Consider the following 20424-nt stretch of genomic DNA (forward strand, 5'->3'; position numbering starts at 1 on the left):
TTTACTTTTTTCCTCAATTTTTTTCTCTCTTCTCATTATGGAAAATTTCAAACATGCTTAAGAAGTTTTTTTAATTAGTAAATACCAGTAGACACAACCCTCAAAGTTTACATATTTGTGTCATCTATTAATATAACCATGTGTTCATTTTTTTCAAAACAATTTGCAAGTTATAGATGTCATAACATTCACAAAAATTTAAAAAATTTAATCTTTTACACGTAAGTGCAATCTTTCATATTATCATTGTACCATTATTACATCTGTGAAATTCCCTAACATAATTAAATATACAGTTCAGATTCGAATATTCCCAATTGTTCTCAAAAACTCCTTTAGAGCTCTTTAAAAAACAAACAAACAAAACCTGGATTCAAAAAAAGAGCATATGTTTTTAATATGTTTTTTAAGTCTCATTTAATTTAGAACATTTTTATGGCATTGACTCTAAGGAGATCAGGCTTGATGTCTTGTAGAAAATCCCACAATTTGAACTTGTCTGATTGCTTCCTTGGTGTTATTTAACTTGCCCGTCTATCCCATTTTCTATAAACAGGAAGTTAGATTTAAAGTCTGAGCTTGATTCAAATTACACATTTTTTGCAAAATACACCATAGGTGATACTAGGTACCTCACATTGAACACATAAAGAGGCTCATAATGCCCAATTGTCTCATTCTTAGATGCCAAGTTTGGTCATTTATTTACAATGATGACCACTAGAACTCTCCATTGTAAAGACATATTCTTTCCATTTTCATTGGGGTCTCACTTGGTCACTGTGAGAAGGTCCTGTCCCAATAAACTTTTCCCTTCTTTACAGTTTTAGCATCTGATAATTATTCTTGCCTAAAAGAATTATTTTATTGGTAGTTACAGTGATTTTTCTAATTCTGTCTACTCTATTTGTTACCTCGCATTCTTCTATAAAGAAGAGCTTTTCCTCATTAAATGGGGCTTAGTTATCCTCCAGAAAGGCAGAATAATGTTTAATCCTTTCCCGTTACTGACCACTTTGTTACATAAGGAGTTATTTTAGTAGTCCTCTTCACTGGAAGCAAAGGAGATTTTTCTCCTTTCTCATTTTCATTCTTCCTCAAAATTTAAAATTTTATGTAACTAAATCCATCATTTCCTTTATAATTTTGATCTTTAGCTTATGCTTAGCCACCCACGCCCCAAGATAATAAAATTGCATATTTCTTCTGCTCTCTTATAACTTACTTTGTTTATAGTTAAATATTTTAATTACCTGAATTTTCTATAAGAAGGAAGTAGGGATTCAGCTTTTTTCTTCATGAAAACGCTATTATCATATCTTAAATTTTGATAGGCATTTATATAGATATAGTCATCAATATATAGTGCTATCTATTGTATTCCATTGATCTATCCATACCTGTACCGTTAGTTGTTTGTTTTTAATACATGTATGAGTTCTAATGACTGAACAACAACCCACAAAATGGATACCCTTTAATTCTATAAAATAATTTGTTGCTTCCTGATTAGGAGGCACTTATATAATTTGACTATGATTTTGCACTTTTCAAAAATGTTTATAATTGGATTCAGAAAAAAATTCTGAGACCAGAGACATCAAAAATTATTTTAAAAGGACCAAAATAAAAATGCTAGATTTGAAAACTAAGGTACAAGAAATGAAGAGTTTATTATAAGGGCTTAACAGCAAACTGGACATAAGAGGGCAAAAAGGTATCCAAATTGAAAAATAAAGAAAAAAAATCACCAAAAAATGTCCAGAGTCCAATGTCTGAGGGATATATTAAATGAAACAATATATGGAGGTACAGGAGGAGGAGGAAAGACAGAATGAGACCAAAGAATATTTGTAAAGACAGTGACTGAAGACTTTCTAAAATTGATGGAAGACATTAATCTACAGGTTCAAGAAGCTCGGTGAACCTTAAATGGGATAAATACAATGAAAATCATACCTAAACATGTAATCAAACTGCTGAAACCCAAAGATAAGGAGCAGATCTTAAAAGTAGCTAAAGAAAAAGGACAATTAGGTATAGGAAATTATGATAAAAATTATGATAAAAGCTGACTTTTCACAGGAAAATGACAATCTAGACTTCTATACCCAGTGAAGATATTCTTCAAAAATTATGGTAAAGCCCCTTCCCTTTGCCTCCTGAACAATTCAGCCCTAAAGTAATAATGTGGGGCAGAACAATGTAGGCATCCACAGTGGAAGGCAAGATGAGTTTAGTGGCTCCGAATGGAGTATGAGAGCTCCAGGAAGAGGAACAGGAGGATGAACAGGGAATCTCTACATATAGGGAAAACCAGCGATGGGATATCTGATACTAAATAAAGTGATCAGAGCACTTTGAGTTGGGGGTACAACTCAGTGTGGGAAGACAGAACCCTAGCAGAATGAGGGGATGTCCCTACTGAGAATCAGCTGTTGTGTGGTGACAAAGCCTGAACAGGGTGAGGAGGGTGTCAACATAGTGGAGAAGCCTTGCATGGGAAGTCAGAGGTGGAGCAGCGTGAGTAGTAAAGTATTAGAAGGGAAAGGTGGCCCAGGATGGGGTACCAGAGCCAAAATAAGCTAAAGAGAGCATCCAGGTGCCTGGGCAATCCAGCATGCTGAACCAGAGTCACAGCAGGGTGAAGAGCATCTGCAAAGGGGACAAAATAGGAATGAAGATAGAAGACTGGTTACATATAGGGAGATCAGTCAAATAAGTAAGGACGGAAATCAGCTTCTCACTGTCAATGAAGACGATTACAGAGGAAAAACTAGAAATAAATCTATACCCATTATGGAAGATTTTAACATCCCTTTCTTAGGAGTTGATAGAAAAAAATAGAAAAAAAAAAAACATGTGAATATATAAAAGACTGAACAACACACTGAACAAGTGGCCTAATCAACATTTTAAAAAATATTACTATAGAATACAGCTACATAGTATACATTTTTTTCCCAGTGCATATGAAACATGTTTGGGCAATAAAGCTAAATATGAGAGAACTTAAATCATAAAGAATATAATCTCTGACCACATAGTTTTAAACTAGAAATCAGAAGCAATGTAGTATCCTGAAAATATCCAAATTTTTAGAAGTTAAGTTCTGGGCCAAAGAGAAAATCAGAAGCAATGTAGTATCTAGAAAATACCCAAATTTTTAGAAGTTAAGCCCTGGGCCAAATAGAAATCACAGAGAAAAGTAGGAAACATTTCGAATTGAATAAAAGCGAAAGCACAACTTATATTTGTGGATGAAGCTAAAACCGTGCTTAGAGCTTTAAATGCTTATATACTAGAAAAAAGTTGACTTATCTAATATCAATAATCACAACTTTAAAACCCAAATAAGTACAATAAATAATGAAAATAAGATGAATAAACCACTTGAACAAGGGTTAACAAACTTTTTATGTAAAGAGCCAGACAGTGAATATTTTAGGCTTTGTAGGCAATATATGATCTCTGTTGCATATTCTTGTTTTGTTTTTTGTTTTTTTTTCCAAATCATTTTTAGCTTATAGTTTATATAAATGAGTTCTCTCAGAGAGACTGATTAGAAGAGACACAGAGAGGGAAAAAAGTTATTCTATAGCACAGAAATTTAACGATGAATTTGTATCTAGAATATGAAAAGAACTTCAAATCACTAAAAAAAGCTCCAAAAAAATCCAATTTAAAATGGACAAAACACATGAATAAACTGCAAAATAATACACATGGACAATAAGCACATGGAAAATCACTCATCATTAGTAATTACTCATCAATTACTCATCATTTTCATCCGAAAAATGAAATCTACAATGACATACCATTTTTTTCCTATTAGAAGGACTAAATTTTTTAAAAAGACCAACAACACTAAATATTGGCACTGATGAAAATGTAAAATTGTACAACCACTTTTGTATACTATTTGGAAGTTCTAATGAGCTTAAACTTCCATCGTATGATTCAGAAATTCCACTCCTAGAATAGGCAAACTAACATATAGTGAAGGAAATCAGAAAGCAGTTGCTTAGGGTGGAAGTGGGATTGATTGGATAATACTATGAGTAAACCTTGTTGGGAGAAGGAAATGTTTTATATTTTATTTTGACTGGTGGTTATAAGAGTACATACAATTGTTAAAATGTATCAAATTGGACAATTAATCTAGAATTTTGAACAAAAATAGACAAAAATCAACACATACTATATGCTTACATTTGTTTCCAAATAGAAACAAAACTAAACTATATTTTAGAGGGATGAATTCTCGAGTATGAAATTATGAAAACAAAGCAAGATACTAATTATCATAAAAGGCAAGAGAGGTGGCTCTAGGTGGGCTGTGATAAGAGGCTGCCAAGGAGTTTTGGAGTAATGACAGTATTCTATTTCTTGGCTTGGGTGGCAGTTACACAAATCTCCCTTTTCTAATAATTTGCTAAGTTATTAGAAAATAATTCTATGTAAATGTTCATTTACATTCGCACTTCATCTGTGCTATATTTTACAAATTGAAAGTTTTAAAACTGTTTTTTAATTTCACAGTGAGCACAAACATACACAGGAAATAGTACTGAACAGCCCATTTATTCAGCTATTGAACTAAGCCCATATCACAACTGGCTGGATGAGATATATAATGTGGAGAAATAAATTCCGCATAATCCTCAAATTAAAAGTCCCTAGAGCTTGTTTTAAAATGAGAAAACTAAGATTCAGCAGATTAAATGATTCACACAATTGCTTTTCATTTGGCATTTTGGTATCTAAGTTAAATCCATATGCTTTAAAAAGTATGCAGATGAAAAACAAATAACAAAAAAATGTGAAAGAAAAATGTCCTTACTGGTACAAATGTGCGAAGCATATACTCTATTTTATGTCTTGCATAAACTCTATAAGGTCACAAAGACTAGTTCTGTAGTAGAAGAAATATCTGGGCAGCCACAAAGAGATTAAATCTCTTCTGTATACAAACAAGCATAGTTTTCCTTTTTTTTATCCTTTGTAAAGAACAAATAAACCCAATGTAAAAATAAAAAAATCACTATGTAAATGCAACATAATTATGTTTAAACCACAGAAGACAGGAAATTTAGAGTTACAAATTCCATGGTAAGTTTTAATTCTATCCTTGTGTATATGTTTTATAAAAGAGTCTTTCATTACATGATCATGTAACACTAGATCATGTAACAATCAGTTCTGCAGATGTTTATTTTACAATGTGTGGAAGGAAAATATTTTATAGGATAAATTATAGGAAATTAGTACATTATTTAGGTAAATTGTTATGTAAAATTTCTTAGGATCCTAGATATTTACAGAATATTAATAGAAACACTTTTTTTTCTTGATTGTCTTTAAAGAACATGAAATGTACTCTTTTATAGGCAGGCACTCACTTATATTTGAAAGCCAACCTTTAGATTTTAAAGTTATTTTAAAAGAATGAAAAACTTAGGACATTAGGATGTTAGTATGTTTTGAATCATGTATGCCAGGCTTTTTGTACAAAAGAACAATAGAGACTAAAGTAAATCACGAATATTTACAAGTTCATAACAAATACAAAAAAAACAGCCCTTATTGTCACAATTGAAGTTGCTAGGGTTCCTGACAACTCATATATTTAAAATTTGATTTTTTAAAGGAAGAAAAAAACATTTATCCTGCCTTTCCTGTATGAATTATAATTCAGGTTAACCAAATAATTAGCAATCAACTAATTAGAATATAAAAATAAAGGAAAAAATCCTCAAGGCCTCTGGACAAAAGGATCAAATAACTTACAAGACTGAAGAATTAGATTAGCATCAGACTTAAAAAAAAGGCAACAATGAAGCAGAATTTTCTTAATTCGATGAAAAAAGTAGGAACCAAAGATTTTATATCTAGCAAGGCTGTCTTCTGAGTATTTATAGAAAAATAGCTTCACTGGATAGCCACATGTGCTTCTGCATTGCAAAAGAAAAAAATTAATGAAACAAAGAGGCAATCTATGAAATGGGAGAAATATTTATAACCATATTTCTGACAAGGAGTTAATATTTAAAATATATAAGGAATTCATACAACTCAACCTCCCCGCCCCACTCAAAGAAAAAATTAAATTAAAAAATAGACAGAGGAACTGAAAAGACATTTCTCCAAAGAAAATATACAAATGGTCAGCAGGTAAATGAAAAAGTGTTCAACAGTACTAATCACCAGGAAATGACAATCAAATCCACAATAAGATGTCATCTCATTCCTTATTACAATGGCTATTAACAAAAAGACAAGAAAGAGATAACAAATGTCGGCAAGGATGTGGAAAAAAGAACCCCCCCCCTTGCATATTGATGGTGGGAATGTAAATTGGTAGTCTTTATGGAAAACAGTATACAGGTTCCTCAAAAAATTAAAAATGGAACTACCATAAGACCCAGCAATTCCGCTTCTGGGCGTATAACCAAAGGAAATAAAATTAATATCTCAAAGAGATACCTGCGCTCCCATGTTCACTGTGGCATTATTCACAGTAGTTAAGGTATGGAAACAATCTAAGTGCCCACTGACAGATGAACAGATAAAGAAATTGTGGTTCATACATATAGTAGAATATTATTCAGTCTTAAATCAGAAAGAAATCCTGCCACTTGTGACACTGTGGACCAACTTGGAAGACAGTATGCTAAGTGAAATAAACCAGACACAGAAAGATATTGTACGAGATCACTCATATATAGAATCTAAGAAAGCTGAACTTAGAGAAACAGAGTAGAATGGTGATTGACAGAAGCTGAGAGATGGAGGAAATGGGGAGACAAGTGATCAAAAATTACAAATTTTCAGTTATAAGGTGAATAAGCTTTAGGGATCTAATGTTCTGCATGGTAACTATATTAATATCATATTTACATCATATTAATATCATATACTTGAAATTTGCTGAGAGTAGATCCTAGGTGTTTTCACCACATACACACAAAAACAAGTAACTATGTGAGGTGGTGGATGTGTTACATAGCTTGATTGTGGTAATCATGACACAAGGCATACCTATATCAAAACACCACATTGTAGACCTTAAATATAAATTTTCTATTGTCAATCAAATATTTTCTATTTGTTAACCAAGTATTTATCAAGTATTGATATCTCTATAAAGCTGGGAAAAAAAGGAAAAATACTTTCAACATATAAGACCTTAGGAAATTCTGCACCCATGAGCCCTTCTTGTTGATTCTTTTACAGGATAGGCTCCAAAATTAAAGCTCCAAATTAAAATATGACTGCAAAACTTTGGCACAAAACAGATGATGAGCATTTTAATATGCATGTACATGTATAATTGTTGATCCAAGATTAAAACAAAGGCAGGTGTGTGGATGGAATAACAATGTTCAAATGTCATATGTTATGACAAAGAAGAAATGATACACTTAAAAATGGGAGGAAAAAAGAGAAAAAGAGATAAAAGTACAAACCTTTCTAAATAAAAAATAAAAAGAGCAAAGACTACTAATCTTATAGAGAAACAGTAAATATAACAAAATACAAATAATTATAAAATATTATGACATCGTTGAGACCAAACATATCAGTTATACCCATAAATGTGAATGGGCTTAATTCATTTATTAAAAGAAAAAATATTCTTATTTTGGTTTACAAAGCAAGACTCATGTATATACTATATAAAAGGGCACACCTAAAACAAAATGATTCAGAAAGACTAAAAATAAAGAGTAGAGCAAGATATTCTAAAAAATGAAAAAAATTTAAAAAGCAGGGATAAAGATTCTAATATCAGACAAAGTAGAAATCAAGCCAAAACTTATTAAACATGAAAAAGAATAGCACTTGGACTATTAAAAGCCACAATTCACAATGATTAGAAACATTTATGTACCAAGTAACACAGCATCTGACTTTAAGAAGCAAAAACTACATGAGACATGAGAAGACAGAAGTACGTTAGTAAGAGATTTTAATAAACCATTTTCAGTATAAGACAGATAAACTCAATAGTTTGTATACGACAGATTAACAGTACAAAAATAATAAGTAGAGATAGAGGATCATAATAAAGTGGATCTTAAGGATACACATCAAACTTTACACTCTGTTGACAGGAACTACATCTTCATCCCAAGTATCTATGCTTCACATAAATTCATTTTATATTAGGTCATAAAGAAAACATTAGTAAGTTCTATAAAAAGTAGAAATAAAACAATCAACCACTCTCTGACCAAAATGTAGTAGTGATAAATATCTAACAACCAAAAGGAGTTCTTCCATGTGGATTTTTTTTTTTTTTGGATCCAATAAACAACTCCTGGGCTAAAGGAGAAATACAAATTGAACTTAACAAATTTCTAAAGAAATAATGATAATAAAAGCACTACATGTAAGAATCTACACAGGACATTTAAAGCAGAGTCAAACAGAGACAGCATCAACCACTTTTATTTTTTTAAAAGAATACAAATAAGCAAAATACCTTCTCAGCTCAAACATTAGAAAAACGATTGTAAAATAAACCAAAAGAAAGCAACAAGTAATTAATAAAAATAAGAAATTTATGAGGTAGAGAATAGAACAGCATACCTAATTAATAAAATAACATTTTTTCAGAAAATCAAAATAGAGAAACTACACTAGATAACCCAATTAAGAAAAAAAATCAAGAGAAAGCTCACATATACAAAAGTAAAAAATAATGAGAAAATAACCATTGAAAAAAGACAAATTTAAGTCATAAGACATTACTTTGCAAACCACTATTCAAATAAACTTGATATACCAAACAAAACTGATCACGTTATAAGGAAACACACATTGCCAAAGTTGACCCCATTAGAGTAGAAAGTATAAGTAGACCAGTTTCCATAGAAGAACTAGAGAAAGCTAATACACACACACATGCACGCACACACGCACACAAGGCCCATATTGTTGCACAGTAGACTTCTACACAACCTTCAAAGTCTAGGGGTCCCATTGCTCAATAAATTACTCCAAAGTATTGAAATGAAAGAAAACTGCCTAATTGATTTTGTGAAGCGGGTATAACATATGATACTTAGATTTGATAAAGATAGTAAAAAAAGGACAACAGACTAATATCACTCATGAGTATCATTACAAAAATACTAAATAAAATATTATCGAATGGGATCCTACACCACATTAAGAAAATAGTACACCATGACCAAGTGAAAATTCCCAGAATGCAAAAGTGGTTCAATGTTTGGAAACCTATTAATATCATTCACCATATTAACAGATGTAAGGAAAAAATCACAATGGAACATAATCTCCATAAATGCTTAAAAAACCTTTGACAAGATTCAGTACCTATTTCTGATTTAAAAAAAGAAAAAACACTTTAAAAATAGAAATTTTTTAAAAAGAGGTTTTTTTAATACGATAAAACATGTATACTTCAGTCCTCAAGATATTATCTTACTTAATAGAGAAACACTAGAGGCATTTCCACCAAAACCAGAAACAAGGCAAAGAGGCCTATTATCTCCACTACAATTCAACTTAGTGCCAGGGAATTAGCTAATAAAATTAGGCAAGAGAAATCAATTTTAAGAATAAAAATATGTAAAGAAGCAAAACTTTGTCTGGAATATCTTAAAGCAGAGTCAGCAAATGTTTCTGTAAAGAACTAGAAAGTAAGTATTTTAGTCTTTGTGGGTTATTCACTTTCTGTCATTAACTTACTCAACTCTGCCACTATAATGGCGGCCAAAGACAATACATAAATGAATGTGTAACTATGTTCCCATAAAACTTTATTTATAAAAACAGGACTTGGTCCATGGGCTATAGTTTGTCAACCGCTGTGCTAAAGAATTAACAATAAAATGAACTCAAACAATAAGAGAATTCCATAAGGTAGTAGCATACAGAATTAACATAAAATTCAATAGTGTTCATAGAGACAATCAGTTGAAGGGCATAATGGCAGGAGAAAAAAGCCATTAACAGCACAGCAAGGAAGATTAAATATTTAGCGATGAAATGAAGGAAAACGTACAAAATCCACATGAAGAAAACTTTAAAATACTCTTCAAAGTAAAAAAATGGACTTGAACAAATGAAAAGTTTCTATAATTTCACTCTGGTTATGTAGGATGTTAAGGGAAGCTAGGTGAAGAGCATATGTGGGAACTCTGCACTCTGCACTCTGTTTTTTCAACTTTTCTATAAGTCTCATGCTATTTCAAAATAAAGTTGAAAAGAAAATTTTAAAAATGAAAGTAAAGTTCCTGCGATGTGGAAAATAAATCATAGCTATTTCTTAAATTTTTAGCTTCAGTATTTTTAGTTGTTTGAAATTTTATAGTATTCTATTAGAAAATTACATTCCCCAAAACACAAGTGTTAACCGTTTTTTGTAATATTAGTAGGATTTTATATACTTGAAGGCCAAATTACCTCCAGATGAATTCTGTACACATGAAAGAGACATTAAAAGTCAACAAGAAAAAAAAAGTTCAGCCTGAATAAATCTAATTTTTCATAAACTTATGTCAGGATACCTGTTCCAGGGGAAAGGCATAATTAATATGAAATAATTTATATTGAGTTTTTAAAAGCAGTGGTCTGAAGTACTAAAAAAAGTCAACAGAGTTTTATGAAATCATTGGTTTCGTAAAAATCACTTTTGATTCAGTAGCCAAACTGTTATTATTAAGATATTTCTTATTCTTACTGAAAAATATATAAGGGAAGAGAAGTACTTATGCATTCTACTGCTCCAAGTTAGCAAAACTGTGCTTTGAGTATATGTTTATCCTGATATGTGATCTAAATTTTAGCCACAGCCACAGACCAATCATTAAAACATAAAACTTCTAGTCATTAAAATAAGTTCCTAACCAATGAATTATATAAGGCTTACACAGGGGAGAGGTATTTGTTTGTCATTTCCTTCCATTTAACTTAAAGCTCAAAGATGCAATAAATTCTACAAATCTAACAATAATAGCCATGTCTGAAATATGATGCCAAGAGTAATGCTGTTTGGATTCTTACCAAACTCAAAATACTGTTTTCTGAAACTACCCTAGTGCATTTATAAGAGCATTTGTGGGAAAATCACATTTATATGTACAGCTTCCTTGTTGCACAAGAAAGGCCAGTTTTGTCTTTATCTTAAAGAGGCTTTGTCATAGAATGTGATATTTTTGAACACTTTCTCTCCTTTAAATATTCTTTTCCCTTTTTTTTATTTTTTAGTAACTCTTCTAGAAGTTTCCCTCACAATTCTCTGGCTGATTCTTAGTTTCTTCACAGGTACTTCTTTTGTTCTTTCATTTTACTTAAAAAATTGCATTCAATAGGTTCTGTTCTTATCCTTCTCTTTTCACTTTGCTTTCTCTTCCTCACAATCTCACATATATCCATGACTTCGATTACCAAATATTCATAATACCGTATGGCCAACCCATATCTCTATCGTAAGCTTGAGATATCAACATCTAATTGACTAGTTGCCATAGTCACTTGGATGTCCCATAGAAACCTCAATGTCTACCCAACCATAAGTGAATTCACTACCCATTCGTTATATAATAAATGTTTGTGGGGGGCCTACCCTGAGCCTGGGACTGGATTAGGCACTGATGATGTAATGATCAACAAATTGCCTTTCTTTCTCCCCTCGTGAAGTTCCTTCTTCCTTTACCAGTCCTCCGACTATATTCCTTGAATCAGCACGGTACCATTATCCATCTAGTTACGCAAGTCAGAAACCTAAATATAATTCATGACTCCTCTCTTTTCTTTACAATTCATGTTCAATCATTCCCCTAGTCCTATCCATTTTCTCCCTTTTTATCTCTTAATCTGTCGATTTCTTTATTCTTTGTTACATTATATTCCATTGGCTTAGTTTAAGCCACCTTCACCTCTGGCCTGCAATGATCCCCTAACAAGCTTCTCTGTCCCAAGTTATGCTTAAAACCTTTCAATAATCTTCAATTAACTTATAAACAAAATCCAAACTTATTACCATAATGCAAAAAGACCTGAATTAAAAGTGCTTATTTATATGTCTATAAATACAAGTTATTCACCATTTAGGGCCCCCTTGTTCTCAATTTATAGCAAATTAAAATATCAGGATTTTTTTTTTATCAGGATTATTATGAGAGAAACAATAAACGGACTTATCTGTAGATGAATACAGATACTATATGCTCTGACTTTAATTTTCTATTTATGTATAATCATTTAAAATTGCTATTAATTGAAGCTTCTGCTACAGGAACAATACTAGCCAACGTTTACCTAGCACATATTATGTATCAAGCACTTTACATATACTAATTCACTTAATCATTACAACAACCCAATAAGATAGGCACCATTACTATCCTCACGCTATTTATGTGATAACCAAGGAATCAACTAGTTTAATAATTGGCCAAAGGAAACATAGTTAGTAAGTGGGGAGACTGGTATTCCAGACAATGGTTCCAGAACCATACTCTTAACCATTATACACTATACAAAATAAAATCAGATTGAGCAAGGTATTAAATGAGGACTTTGGTTTTGTAAAGATGATACATGCTCATCATACAGACTTCATAAATATAAAGAAAATAAAAATGATCCCTAATTCTACCATCCAGAAATAACAATCATTAACAGCTAATATAAATGATTCTAGATATCTCTTTATGTCTAAATAAAACAGATGGATAGGAAAAATAGATAAATGAATGGATAGATAATAAAAATAATGTGTACTGTATCTACTGATTTATGTGGAAGATGATAAAATTTGCACTTATCTACCCTATACTGTTTTTACTTTTGTCAGTTTTATTATTACATTATTATCAATATCTATAAAATGTGGATGATTCCCCTAATGATAATTCCTCCATTATTATGTCTTAATTTAATATTTAAATGATTGTCTCCCTTGGTACCTTTTAGCCACAGTTTTGCTATTTAAAATACTTTGAGTAATTTCTTAATTGACTGGAATTTTGTCATCAAGTAGTTTTTTTCAATAAGTACTATATTCACTAATTTCTTTTATGAGTGAGGATGTGTTATTGCCTACATATTAGGACAACTTGGTGGGATATGAAATTCTTGGGCAATATTTTCTCTCTCTTGGGGTATTAATCTGAGGGATTTAATCATTTAATGTCTTTTGACATTAAAGGAAGCTTGAAGACAATCTACCTTTGAGGTTTGCTTCTTTTGCCTACATATATTTATTTTGAAATGCAAGTAGCTTTATCAGGACGTGTTACTACGGGCCATTCTGAATGAATATCACTAGGATCTTTTTGGGGCTTTTGATCTACAGATTCATGCAAAAAAATTTTCTTCTGTTATAGCTTTAATTAAGATCATATTCCATTGGTTCCAACCTTTTCTTAAGGAACACCAACTATGATTAATGCTGGATCTCTTTGGGTTATCTATTTATCTAGCTTCTATTATAATTTTAATATATTTTTCTTTTAAATTTCAATTTTATTTCCTATATACCACATTTCTGGCTGTGTATTCAGTTGTGTTTATTGTATTTCTTCTGCTTCTATCTAGGCTTTTAGTTCAATAAGTTTTCTACTTCTCTTCTGAGCTCTGACAACTTGCTTTTTATAACTATTTAGATTGTCTTATAAAGTCTTTTTGTAAAACTTTATGTAATTTCTTTTGCAGTTTTATTAAGAGGGAATACACTGCTTTAATGGCTTTATGATTGTGAGAAAATTATTTGTCTAAATTTACCTGTTTTCTTTCGTGATGAAATTACCTCAAATACAATCCCACGAAAATCTGCAATTCTCTTCGCCCTACAAACACATCTCCATTCAGTTTTGAGCATTCAAATGGTCAATCTGGCTCACTCCAAATCTCTAAAAATTTATAGTCTCACTGTGCTGTGTTCTGGCAATCATGGTCTCTAGTATCCTTTTCACTCCTAAGTGTCTCCTGCAGTCTCCGTGGGCTGGATGACTATTGTAGACAATATAAAATGACATGTCCATATGACTTTTCCTTAGGCTCCACTTCTGATGTTTTATAATGAAAAACTAGGTCTCCGATGGAAAATCCCTCACTTCTTCTAAAGCCCATTCACTCCCCTCGTGTCTGCTCTCTATGAAACAAATGTTGGCTATGCATCTCATGACCATGACACTTTTTTGGGGGGGAAATCTTACTATCTGAAGAGGCATGTGTTAGCTGTCAGCACATTACATATAGGCCAATAATTCATAGCATTTTGCAGGTGTGTTTCACATTTAAGATTTGGAGTTGTGGCCATTTCCTTGTTTGGGGGAATATGATTTTTTTCTACTTTTACTCTTCACTGTAGTTTTCATTTCACTATCCTGAAATCAAGGCTCTCATAAAATTCCACAAAATAATTCTATATATTTACTAATAAATGTTTATTTACTGCCATCCCATTATTTACTATTTTAAAATTACTTTTTTCCCCAACTCAGTCTAAAGGTTCTTGAAGCCTATTTAACAGAGTCATTCTTTCTCTTTCATTACATTTTTGTTGCTTCTAAATCTAGGTTAAAATTCAAAATAAAAAATAAATGTGTGTAGCTGTTTCTCTGGCCTTTTCTTCTTCTCTTGAATGGATTCAACTGAAAATTAATAAATATAATAATTTACTTAATACAGTTATATTAAAACGAGTTTGAAGGCCCATTCAAAAGAAATGTAATGATGATATTTAGAAGAAATTTTCAGGTGTCAACTAGATAACCTGATAATAACTCATGTAAAAATCATTAAATCTTAGATATAAAATAGTACCAGGAGCTTTGCAAGAATAAGTTGTAATCTATATAAATAAAATTCATTGTGTTTATTAAGAAATTAGTAGTCATAAAGAGATAAAAAGATGATTTGTGACACAGTTGCACGGTGATATACAGAAAACATACGACTAACAAGACAGACAATGATAAAAGCTACATAAAAGTATAAAAAAATTTCAAAGTAGCTTCTCGAGCAAAGCTCAATCCCATCTCAGGGCTTTTGTGTTTCCTACTCTTTGTCTGAGATGTTCTTTCCTCAGGTGCCTTCTCATCTCTCAGGTCTTGGTTCAAATATTATCCTCCCAGAAACCACTTTCGTCTCTTCCCTCTTCTCCTTCCTCTTTCGAATCCAGCTAAAGTAAGCCCTCCCCACTTAGTTGCTGTCTTTCAATCACACAGTTTTCTTTGTCACATTTAATACTATCTGAAATCACGTTAGATGCTCAAGAGTTTACAGTCTGTGCCCCACATACAATAGAATGTGAGTTCCAAGAGAGCAGGAATTTTCTTTGTTACACTGTGTTATCTCCAGCGGCCGGAACAAAAGATGCTTGAAAAATATTTGCTCAAACACAAATAACAATATAACTCTAGATAATTAACAGTTGCGGGGGGGAAAACATGAAACTTGAGAGGTAGACTGGGGCCAGAAGGCAAATGTTTTGAATACCAGGCTAAGGAAAGGAGCTGTGCAGGAAGGTGTAAAAGGGGGAGAGATCTGAAGTGAGATCAAGAGAACCGACTTCAGAAGTCCAGGTTAGAGGTGACAGAACCTCAACTTGAGAGCAGAGAGGAGATACATTCAAAAAAATTCAGATGTAATTGGTGGTAGTTGGTAGATCTGAGCAGACAGAAAACAAGAAGAGCCAAATATCAAAAGAAGTACATAAAGTCATTTCTGAAAAGCGTTTATCAAGTTTTAATGAACACCATGTGTTTTTCAAAGAGATAAATGTATTAGAAAATTGTTTTATAATGCCAGCCAACATTCTTCCCTTAAAGTTAGCATGTTACGTGTAAGTAGTGTTCGTTAGTGTCTGAAACACCTGAGACCAAGACTCTGACAACCAAATTCTAAAGCAGTTATGAAGGCTTTAAGGACTTGTGTACCAGCATGTGGTTAGACGAAGCCGCGAGAATCCAAAAGAGAATCATGTTAAAAAGTTCTATGACTGTCTTAGAGTTTGGGGCTTTTTATGAAGAGGGCCTACACAACTGAATACATGTAATCCTTGTTCTCAGATACCAGGAAAGTGGGCTGAAGGGAGGAAGTACAACCAGAGACTACTGGCACAGAGTATAAGCCTTCAGTAGTGACCAAATGATGAAACAGACAGCAAACTGCACCTTCCCAGGGTTCTCTGTATGGCCACATAGCGTATGGTGCTCCATACATAGCAGTCCATATGAATGTTACTCCCTAGAGTTGTGCAGGATATATCTGTACATAGCAGCCCCCAAAGGAGCTGAATGAATAAATGAGTGAATCAGAATAAAATGACATAGGAGATACATACAGGAATGTATGTATGTATGTATGGTATATATAAACACAATAAACAACCCAAAATAAAAATATGTAACCTATTAAAATATGTACACTCTATATTACTCTGTATTAAATGCAAATTATAAGCTTAAATTATTTCCTTAATAGCCTGAAAAGTTCTACTGATTAGCATTGTCTGAATCACTCAGTCCTTTATTGCATTTCTTAATGGAAATCAGAGGAGTCATAGGACCCAAGAGGGGGCAGGACCAGAGTATCGAGACTGAATGGAAACGTCCCTACCATATTTTTGTCTCTACCCAGTATTAGTTAGGTAGGTTTAGGGACTGATCTCTTGCTTCATAATGCCTGATAGGATAAATGCCTGCACAGCCTCAGAAAAGGGCGATACTGAGAATTCGGGAAGATAAAATTAGCCATCTAGGTCTTCCTTTGTCTGACTCCATCTTATTTGTCGATACTACCTCCTATTCATCTTCCTCTGATGGGACTTTCCACTCTTGCACTCTCTCATTGCTCAGGCCTCTACACAAATATCCCTCAGTCATGCTTCCCTATTCTTCCACCCATTCAAATAGGTTTTATTCATTAACAATACACTTCATCCACTTCCTCTAGATAACTCATTATGACAATTGTTATGGACTGAATTACAGCCCCCATATGTTCATGTGTTGAAGTCTTAATCTCTAGTACCTAGAATGTAACTATATTTCAAGACAGGGTTTTTAAAGAAGTGATTAAGTTCGAATGGGATTCTTAGTGTAGGTCCTAATCCAATCTGACTGCTGTCCTTATTAAAAGAGATTAGGACACATAAGGAGACACCAGGGGCACACACAAAGGAACTACCATGTGAGGCAGCAAGAGGGTGGCCATATACAAACGGAGGAAAGAGGCCTTAGAAGAAACCAACCCTGCCAGCACTTTGATCTTGGACTTACAGCCTCCAGAACTGTGAGGAAATAAATTTCTGTTGTAGTCTCTGGTATTTTGTTATGGCAGCCTTAGAAAGCTAATAGATTTTGGTGCTGGGAAGTGAAGTGCTGCTATAATCTAAAAATGTGGATGGAGCTTTGAAAATGTGATGAGTAAGGGGTGGAAGCTGGAAGAGTTAGAGGTGAGTGTTAGAAAAAGTTTAGATTGCCCTTGAAGAAACTGCTGGTAGAAATAGAAATGCTAAAGGTGATTCTGATGAAATCTCAGATGGAAATGAGGAACATATTATTGGAACAGGAAGAAAGTGATCCTTGGTATAAAATGGCAAAGAACTTGGCTGAATTGTGTTGTAGTGTTTTGCGGGAGGTAGAACTTGTGAGTGGCAAACGTGGATATTTAGCAGAGATTTTTAAACAAAGTGTTAAAGGTGCAGCGTGGTTTCTCCATACTAATTATAGTATAATGCAAGAGAGAGATCTGTTAAGCAAAAAGGAACCAAACTTGAAGATTTAGAAAATGTTCAGCTAATTTGTACTGCAAAAAAATGAGAATGTGTGTTCTGGGAAAATATCAAAAGTGTGGCTAGACAATCATATGACAGAGATTAAAGGTGTGACACATGGATCCAATCAGCCGTCTCGGCAGAAACACTGCCATCCTGGACCCAAGGGGTTAGAGGAAGTGGATGAACCGAAGTCCACGGCTGGACTTCCGGGATTCTACAGATGGGTCAACAGAGCTATGCGTCTGTAAACAATATGTTGCCATTTCTCCCATAGTCAGGATTCATGGGTCCAGGATTCAAGGTGTGGAAATGGGAGCGATACTCACTATTACTCCTACTGAGCTACTAGCAAAGATTTTACTTCTGTCTCCACAACCTTATGCTCTGCTGGCCTGGAGGTTTTAGTTCCAAAGGGAGGAATGTTTCCACTAGGAGACACAATAATGACATCGCCAAAATAGAAGTTAAGATGGCCACTTGGCCACTTTTGACCTCCCCATGCTTCTAAATCACCAGGCAAAGACGGGAGTTACTGTGCTGGCTGGGTGATTGAGCCCGACCACCAAGGGGAAATCAGATGCTACAACAGAGGTCAGGAGGGGCCCATCTGGAATACAGGAGGTCCTATAGGGTGTCTCTTAGTATGACCCTGCCTTGTGATTAAAGTCAAAAGAAACTACAACAAACCTAATCCAGGCAGGACTACTAATGGCCCAGACCCATCGAGAGTGAAGTCACCCCGTCAGGTGAAGAACCACAACCAACTGAAGTGCCAGCTGAGGACAAAGGTAATACGGAGTGGTTAGTGAAAGAAGGCAGTTACAAATACCAGCTACAGCATGTGACCAATTACAGAAATGAGGACTGTAACTGTCAGAGGATTCCTTCCTATTATGTTATAAATGCACGTGTATGTTTATATATACCTTTGTTTTTCTCCCCTCTTATCCTCTTATCATGTAACATGAGATGCACTGACCTTATATATATCACAGGTTTGAAGTATTGTTAACGTCACATCACAGTATTTAAGTCATAGGATATCAATAAGAGTAAACATCACCCAAGGACTTTGCTTCCTCTTCTGGGGAACTGATTAGTGCATTTTAGCTGTATGTAAGATAGTTGTGTAGTGTTGGTAAGAATTATGACCTTATTATTGTCTTTATATGGAAACTAAATAAATAAATGTATATATGAATATCAAGTTGACAAGGGGTGATTTGTGAGGGCTCATTTTTGTGCATCAGTTTGTGCGGGCTAAAGGATGCTCAGATATTTAGCCAAATATTATTCTGAATATTTCTACAATGGTGTTTTTTGGGTGAGATTAACATATAAATTGCTAGACTTTGAATAAAGCAGATTATGCTCCATGTTGGTGGGCTTCATCTAATCAGTTGAAGGTCTTAATAGAACAAAGACCGACCTCCCTGAGCAAGAAGGAGTCCTGCCAGAAGACTGCCTGTGAACTCAAACTGCAATTTTTTTCCTGAGTCTCCAGCCCGCTAGCCTATTCCAGCAGAATTTGGACTTGTCAAGCCTCCACAATCATATGAGCTAATTCCTTAAAATAAATCTCTCTTTCTCTAGAGAGATAATAAGACAGATAGATAGACAGATAGATAGATAGATAGATAGATCTACCTATCATCCATCCATCCATCCATCCATCTATATCTTTGATTCTCTGGAGAACTCTAATACAACAACTTTTACTCATATAGGTTCCTCCCTTTCTGGATATATACGTATGTGTGTGTATGTTTGCATGTTTGTGTGTGTGTATTTCTATATAATCCTGCTATTACTCTTAAATTATACAACATTTAAGCCTTTTCTTCCTAATTAGACAATAATTTGCTTAAGGACCGTGATCATAGCTTAATATCCTTTGTTTTTTCCCCCTCATCAGTTCGCAGCTCTTGTTAGGTACTCAAAATATGTTTGCTAAATTGAATTGAGAAACAAGGAGGATACGAAGAGTATTCTATCTAAAACAACTTAGGACCTCAGTTAGATAGAGATAGGTAATTCTTCCCCAGGATATAGAGAAAATTTTTGTTGACTATATTAAGGTTTCTGCAAGAGAAATTGACTACTGGGTATTTTTAGTCTTCCCAATATGCCCAGCATCAGCCCTCCAGCTCATTCAAGGGAACAACATGGCTCTGTAAGTCACGATTTGGTAACCTTGTGGCTATTTATCTGTAAACGCATTTTTCTTTTTCATCATTTGTGCACACCATTTATAAGTGATGATATTATTCTATGATTATTCAAGTGCTTCCCATAACACTCTCAAATAAAATGGTCACTCTGTAGGGCCACTTACATCATACTTTCAGATTCTACTGCACAAGCACCAACTGCTTTTGTAACATTGACGAGTAGAGCTTGGTTTATTCCAACAAGGAGGTTTACGAGTGGCTGAATGCCACCACACTTCCGGACCAGGACTCGGTTTTCATATTCTTGGCAACACTCTCCCAACGCGCCAACCACGTTCACAAGGACTTCTTCGGGCTGGTCAGTTAAAAGTCCCACCAAAGTTTCAATGGCTTTGTATTCCCGAAACCTAAGTTTACCACAAGAAAAAGAGATCGGAGGTAGGAAAAGAGGAGAACAATATTATTTTTCATATAAAGTTAACTGAT

The 20424-nt window shown here is 33.6% G+C and overlaps 1 protein-coding gene across 6 annotated transcripts in view; it reads right to left on the bottom strand.

Moving 5' to 3' along the window:
* Positions 1 to 20424, bottom strand: part of ODAD2 (outer dynein arm docking complex subunit 2) — a 138350-nt gene that overhangs the window by 64705 nt on the left and 53221 nt on the right. For all 6 annotated transcript variants that reach the window (XM_039839673.1, XM_039839672.1, XM_039839671.1 and 3 more), the window contains one exon: positions 20103 to 20345. In XM_039839673.1, coding sequence (XP_039695607.1) covers positions 20103 to 20345 — 243 coding nt within the window. The remainder of the gene's footprint in view (positions 1 to 20102; positions 20346 to 20424) is intronic.

Source organism: Pteropus medius, unplaced genomic scaffold, assembly GCF_902729225.1.
Source record: "Pteropus medius unplaced genomic scaffold, Ma_sr-lr_union100, whole genome shotgun sequence".
Classification (NCBI taxonomy): domain Eukaryota; kingdom Metazoa; phylum Chordata; class Mammalia; order Chiroptera; family Pteropodidae; genus Pteropus; species Pteropus medius.